Source organism: Oratosquilla oratoria, chromosome 27 (genome assembly GCF_046742065.1).
Source record: "Oratosquilla oratoria isolate Oo_2021 chromosome 27, ASM4674206v1, whole genome shotgun sequence".
Classification (NCBI taxonomy): Eukaryota; Metazoa; Arthropoda; class Malacostraca; order Stomatopoda; family Squillidae; genus Oratosquilla; species Oratosquilla oratoria.
Window position 1 is genome coordinate 2,631,422 of NC_134803.1, and position 7,505 is coordinate 2,638,926.

At 37.7% G+C, this 7,505-nt stretch overlaps 1 protein-coding gene across 1 annotated transcript in view; it reads right to left on the bottom strand.

Moving 5' to 3' along the window:
• LOC143039859 (uncharacterized) overlaps window positions 1-7,076 on the bottom strand; it is a 30,990-nt gene extending 23,914 nt beyond the window's left edge. The window contains exons 1-3 of the mRNA XM_076210121.1: window positions 6,926-7,076; window positions 3,598-3,765; window positions 1,455-1,630 (exon numbers count right to left, since the gene is read on the bottom strand). Of these exons, the coding sequence (XP_076066236.1) occupies window positions 1,455-1,630; window positions 3,598-3,765 (344 nt within the window). The 5' untranslated portion in view covers window positions 6,926-7,076. The remainder of the gene's footprint in view (window positions 1-1,454; window positions 1,631-3,597; window positions 3,766-6,925) is intronic.
• Between the last annotated feature and the right edge of the window lie 429 nt (window positions 7,077-7,505).

A 7,505-nucleotide genomic window follows, 5' to 3' on the forward strand; every position in this document is an offset into this window, starting at 1 on the left:
CCTAACACCACAGTCGGACGACAGAAAGAGTTACGTAAACGAAACTATATATTTCGATTGCTAACTGCAATCCTCTTCAGTAGTACTACTGAAGAGGATTGCAGTTTGCAATCGAAATATATAGTTTCGCTTCCGCAACTCTTTCTTTCGTCCGACTATGGCATTACTTGTGATTTACAAATATGTTACTACATTTTTCACCAGTGATATATATACATACATACATACATACATACATATATATATATATATATATATATATATATATATATATACATTTATCAACCACAATTAACTTTAACTATCTCTCCTGATGGTGAAATCGGTTAAGTCACTATTACTTGTCGCGTCCTAGCGGTGGTTCGAGTCCTTGGCTCTACCACGTTTCAATTTCTGCATGTATGTCTCCTCGAGGTTCTCGATTTTGATGGCTTAGAATTAAAGTGAATTGTGCTTGATCACTTTAAATATGTTCACTGGGACCCATTCAGTGTTGTACATGCATACAAGCAACACACGGAGCGCCACAAGGTCTTAGACAGACTGCACACCACGGAGCGCCGCCTTCCGCACAAAGGTCACCTCCCTAGTGCCAACATAAGTCAAATATAATCATCATTTCAACCTAACACAACTATACTTACACTCCTGAAGATGGCCGAGTGAAGGCCGAAAGACGTCTCGAGTTATCATGGATTTTAGAAACTCAGTACCCTCGGAACACCGTTAGAAAAATTGAAAAAGCAAACCGCAAACTGAATAATGCTGTAATTGCTGTCGACTTCAATAGAACATGTATTCTGAATGGCCTTTATCACACACACACATACACACACACATACACACACACACACATACACACACACACACACACACACACACACACACACACACACACACACACACACACACACACACACACACACACACATATATATATATATATGTATATATATACATATATGTATATATATATGTATATATATATACATATGTATATATATATATATATATATATATGTGTGTGTGTGTGTGTTTATGTGTGTGTATACAGTATATGTATCATAGTATATGCACAAGAATAATTATAATGTTATGCATGGCAAAATATGTCAACATAGGAAATGTACACTTGGCTCTCGATTTAAGGGACCCACATTTCACGTATTTCGGAGGCAAGGGACAAAACCCAGTGACTCCGAATATATTTCTTAGTCCTCCCACTATAAGATCACGGCACATCAAGAACACTTCTACATAAACCGTGATAAGTCTGATATCGAACTGCAGTACATATGCGCCCCCCCCCCCAATGTTTTCCGGCAAATTGAAGTAAGGGTTTACTGTAGGTATGAAGGCAATGTCACCCTTAAGTACTCTGAAGGAGTGAGGAATAGTGTGGACTCCCCTAGGGGTATACTGAAGAAACGAGGAATAGTGATGAACTCCATTACCATCCTCCATGCTGCACGGTGATCATAATCTCAATCTCGACCGTCTGTCCTCGAGTGAAATTCCCCGTGAGGATGCCGTTGCCATAGTAGCCACCCGCCTCGTTCTTTCGAGGCCGAGGCTCGTTGTAAGGATCACCACAAGGGCCACATTTGCCGTCATTAACAGTCCACTGGGTCTGTTGTAAGAATGGGAAGAGTGTTAGAATTTTGTTACTAATATTTTTGCTGTCAATATTTAATTGTCAGTATCTCATTGTTGATGTTTAAATGTCAGTATTTTATGGATGATATTTCATTCTCAACGTTTTTTGTCAATATTTAATGTATAATGTTTTATTTACGGTTTCATTATCAGTATACAATCTTCACCATTTCATTGCCAGTATTTGGTCTGTATTTTAAATTCCTACGTTGACATGTATTGTCAGCAATGAATACGTGCTTTATATTTTCTCATTAATGCAAAGAAAAAATGTGTCAGGAAGTCTATAATTATTTGGCCTTAAATCACACTTTTCTCGACACATCTAGATTTCTCCAAGCGTCTCAGGGCTGAGGTGTGTCGTGTTCAATAACGTCGAGATTTTGTCTTTATTGAACTACTTTGCGTTCTTATTCAACAATTTTGCGTAGTTATTCTACGAGTTTGCCTCGTTATTTAATAATTTTGCGTTGTTACTTAAAGGTCAGATATCAACAGATATACCATTCGCTAAAAATCATCGTATTGCTCGAAAAAATACTTTTTAAAAGCATACAAATAAAGTTTTTACCTATTACAGAAGAATTTATTAAGAAAATTCACTTTTAATTGCGCCTCGCATACCACTTTTCCGAAGTCTAGTTATTCAGAATAACAATATAAAATATTGTTTGTTTGGCAACTGTGACGTCACGAACGCGGAATTCCCGAACCTTTCCCGAAGCGCACGGGCGGAATGTTTCGAATAGCAGACGACGCAGTGAAATGAAGACAAAACTGTTTTTTTGCCAAATTTGATAAGATGTAGATGGTGGAATTATATAGAATACTGTCAGTATGTTTTTTTTATGTACATTAAACTGTAAATACAAAAAGTTATTGAAGTCTTGATATCTGACCTTTAAAGGTCAGAAATCAAGACTTCAATAACTTTTTGTATTTACAGTTTAATTTACATAGAAAAACATACTGACAGTATTCTATATAATTCCACCATCTACATCTTATCAAATTTGGCAAAAATCAGTTTTGTCTTCATTTCATTGCGTCGTCTGCTATTCGAAACATTCCGCCCGTGCACTTCGGGAAAGGTTCGGGGAATTCCGAGTTCGTGACGTCACTGGTGACAAACAAACTATATTGTTATTCTGAATATCTAGACTTCGGAAAAGTGGTATGCGAGGCGCAATTAAAAGTGAATTTTCTTAATAAATTCTTCTGTAATAGGTAAAAACTTTATTTGTATGCTTTTAAAAAGTACATTTTCGATGATTTTTAGTGAATGGTATATCTGTTGATATCTGACCTTTAACGATTCCTTGTCATTATTAAACTACTTTGTAGATTTTATATTTGTATGTACGTATATACATACATACATATATATATAGATATATATATATATATATATATATGTATATATATATGTATATATATATGTATATATATATGTATATATATATGTATATATATACATATATATATATATATATATATATACACACGAGTATATATATGAAATTAATTTAATGACATATCGTTATCTAACGACTGCGCGTCGTCATTAGACAACTTTGTACCGGTATCTAACGACTTTGCGTTATTATTCATTGGTGTTAACATTATTATCTAACAAATTCATGCAATCACTTAACGGCTCTCCTTCGTTATTCTACATCTTTGCATAATTATCTAATGATTGGTTAATTCATGTTTTCTATATTTATTTAATGGCTGCATCGTTATTTAATGACTTTACGCCAATATCAACACCCTCATGCCGTCACATAACGACTTTGCGCTGTTATTTAACGACATCGCATCGTTATTTAATGAATTCGCCTTGTTATTCTATCGACCTCACGTGGATAGGTAACGAACCCACGTCAATATCTAACGATTCTGCGTCGTTACTCATCACTCTCGCTTCATGGGGCTCACCGAGAATCCTCCGCAGTTGAGTTCGTCATCCGTCCAGTTGATCGGGTTGTCGAAGCCGTAGCGCCAGGCAGAGGAGCGCCCGGCAGGGTGAGCAATATAGCCGTGGCTCTCGGCTCCTGGAGCCAGCACATACAGTGTCGCCAGGGCTGCAACCAACCACATCTTCATCTTGAGGAAGGAAAGACAGATTATATATATAAATTTGGTGCTCGCGCGCATGCACACACACATACACGGCTGTAGGGAACAGACGTGCCTGCTTGACCTCCCAATCTCGGTGTCACGCTGGTGCTTTGTAGCAGCCTGAGGCTCAGTCTGTTGTTGACTTATTCCCACTAGGAATATTACATTTAGTGAGGTGACATAATGCCGATGCCGATACAGTGAATAATACAAATTAAATCGAGGGCGCAGTTACCCACCATGTACAGTATCCAACAACATGAAGGAAGTGGCTCAGACAGCGTTTACCATAGGGTAAATTGGAAGGGCGGGGGCAGCGCTGCTTAGCCGCGGAGATCAAACCCTACCCTATCTCAGTGCTGACGTTCCCAAAGGTCTAATAATTCTAATAAACCCTAGCATACCGTATCTGTCATCAAGTGCACGGTATCAGTCACCCAACATCTACTGCATACACACACTGCCGACATCATAGAGACTGCATACGCCCCACTAGTGAAATCTCATCTACAAGCTGGTCGCACACGAATTTCAAGAGCTTTAAAATCGGCGAGAATCAATCAATCAAATCGGCCACACTGAGTCATCTGCTGAACAAAGGCCTCCTTCATATATATATATATATAAATACATACATACTGTACATACATATATATATATATATATATATATATATATATATATATACATATATATACATATATATATATATATATATATATATATATATACATATACAACTTTGCGAACCGTGTAGTAAATGAATGGAATAAACTTCCTGCACAGGTAGTGCAATGTAGTTCAGTTCGAAGCTTTAAGAATCAGTTAGATAATTACCTAAGTAAGATGCTGTAATGATTATAATTTATCTTATATTATTTGCTTTTGTTTTGTCATCATTTGTCTGTCTGATTTTCATTTATTATTAGTTATATGTCAATTTATTATTATTTACTATTTACCTGTTTGTTTATTATTTAACTATACCTATGCATTTATTTGTTATTTACATTATTATAGTTTTTATTTATTGTTTTATTATTAATATGATTTTTTTTTCGCATCCGACCTAGATATGGATCAAAAGGCCTCCTGTCGGCATGCTCCGCCTTTGTAATCCTTTGTAATATGTATATGTACATATATATATATATATATATATATATATATATATATATATATATATATATGTATGTATAAATGCGTATACACCAATGGCTTTTCTCACTTAACAGAGAGGTAGCCAAGTCAGATGGCACATACCGGCCCCCACCCTCTTTATTCCCACCCACTCCAGTCTCATCTACCATCCCTCCCTCCCTCCCTCTCATCTTAGCTCCTCAAGGATGACGGGTCATTCTTGCATCTTGCCCACTGCCTTGGGTCAGAAGCAATGCAGCAGGGCACAGCACATCCACAGCAAGGCCGATTCACTTAATCGGCGATCCCCCCTCTCCGTTCCCACATGCATAAAAGAGAAGACAAGGAAAAATCTCTTTGAGGTGCCTCAAAATACTATTCACATATAACTACTCTCTAACCACCCATCCCCGGCTCCACCCTTCTTTGCATCACAATATCACAATACACAATCATTCCCCGCTGAACCCTATCTCTTGCCGTCTCCCTATCTTGCTCAACAGACAATCCCCTCTTACTCAACACTCCTTTTACCCCATCCATCCATCTCATCCTCGGTCGTCTCCTAAAGTTAGGGGTGGGTGTGCGTGTAAGGTCACAGCATTATCCATAGATCGGTCATATATGAACTCTGAATTCTCTTCCGGGAGGAAAATAACTGTCGATCACAAGTCCAACACGTGATCCAAGACCATGGTGAATCTCTCTCTCTCTCTCTCTCTCTCTCTCTCTCTCTCTCTCTCTCTCTCTCACACACACACACACACACACACACACACACACACACACACACACACACACACACACACACACACACACACACACACACACACACACACACACACACACACACACACGGATATAAGTTGGGTTTGTCTCCTTTCACGTGTAGCCCCTGTTCACCTAGCAGCGAGTAGGTACGGGACGTTAGTCAAGGAGTTGTGACCTTGCTGTCCCGGTGTGTGGTGTGTGAGTGGTCTCAGACCTACCCAGAGATCGGCTAATAAGGAGCTCTGAGCTCACTGCCGTAGGGTGGTGTCTGGCTGTCTCAACAGAGACTGCAGCAGATCCGAGGTGAACACACACACACACACACACACACACACACACACACACACACACACACACACACACACACACACACACACACACACACACACACACACACACACACACACACACACACACACACACACAAAGAAAAGAACAGCTTTCCTCACAGAGTAATAGACAGTTGGAACAAGTTAGATGAGAAAGTGGTGTGTGCAAAAACAATACATGAATTTAAAAATAGTTTAGATAAAATGAGATATGAAGACGGGACCCTACGAGCATAGCTCCCCTTCCCGTAAAATACAACTAGGTAAATACAACTAGGTAAACACACACACACACACACACACACACACACACACACACACACACACACACACACACACACACACACACACACACACACACACACACACACACACACACACACATATATATACATATATATATATATATACATATATATATACATATATATATATATATACATTTATATATATGTATATATATATACATATAATATATACATAGAAATATGTGTGTATACATATATATAGGCATATATATGCATATATATATATATATATATATATATATATATATATATATATATATATATATGCTGGTACTTTGTGACAAGTTGATGAATGTGGAAAAAGAGGTCACGGGAACTCGGAACTAGACCCGTGACTTCTTTTTCCACCTTCATCAACATATATATATATATATATATATATATATATATATATATATATATATATATATACTTATATGTATATACATATAATATATACATAGATATATGTGTATATATATATATATATATACACACACACATATATTTACACACACATACATGAAATTATGTAGTCCAGTTTACTTAGATTAAAGCACTTTTGTTTTGTTATCCATTGTAAGTTTTCTCTTTCAAGATACCTCATTGCCGACTTACCTTGTGTTTATTCTTGAAATGAAAGCTTTATCCAGACTTCCCAGGCCCCCAAGTGTGCCTCTTTTGTCCACAGCCTCTTCTTTTAAATACACCCTGTGGAGAAGTAGCTAATTTTTCCGGAAAGGCTTATCTTTATTTTTCTATTTCTCAGCTGCGTTTTGCGCCGTTTTTGGGAAGGACGCATTTCGCTCTCATCACCCCCCGTGGGAAAGAAAACACCTGCAGAAATCGGCTTGTATTGAAGAGGTTGAGCTAATTTTGGCGGGATTCTTATTTATTTATTTCCTGTCGCACAGCCGGCAGCATCTGGCGACTTCAAGTTCGACTGCACTGATGGACTTGTATCATTTCACTAGAAAAAAGTCTCTACTGCGCAGCTATTTCGCCTTCATTTCAATGTGCCTCTCTCCCTCTTCCTCAATTACTATAACCTTCTTATCAATTGTCCCCGTTCCCACTAGTGGCAGTGGTCGTCTATCTATATATCCCCCCCCTTTTTTTTTTAGTGTGAATGAGTTCTATCTTGCTACATCAAAGTTTATTCTAATTGTGTCGATAGAGCCGTATATACAGACAATTC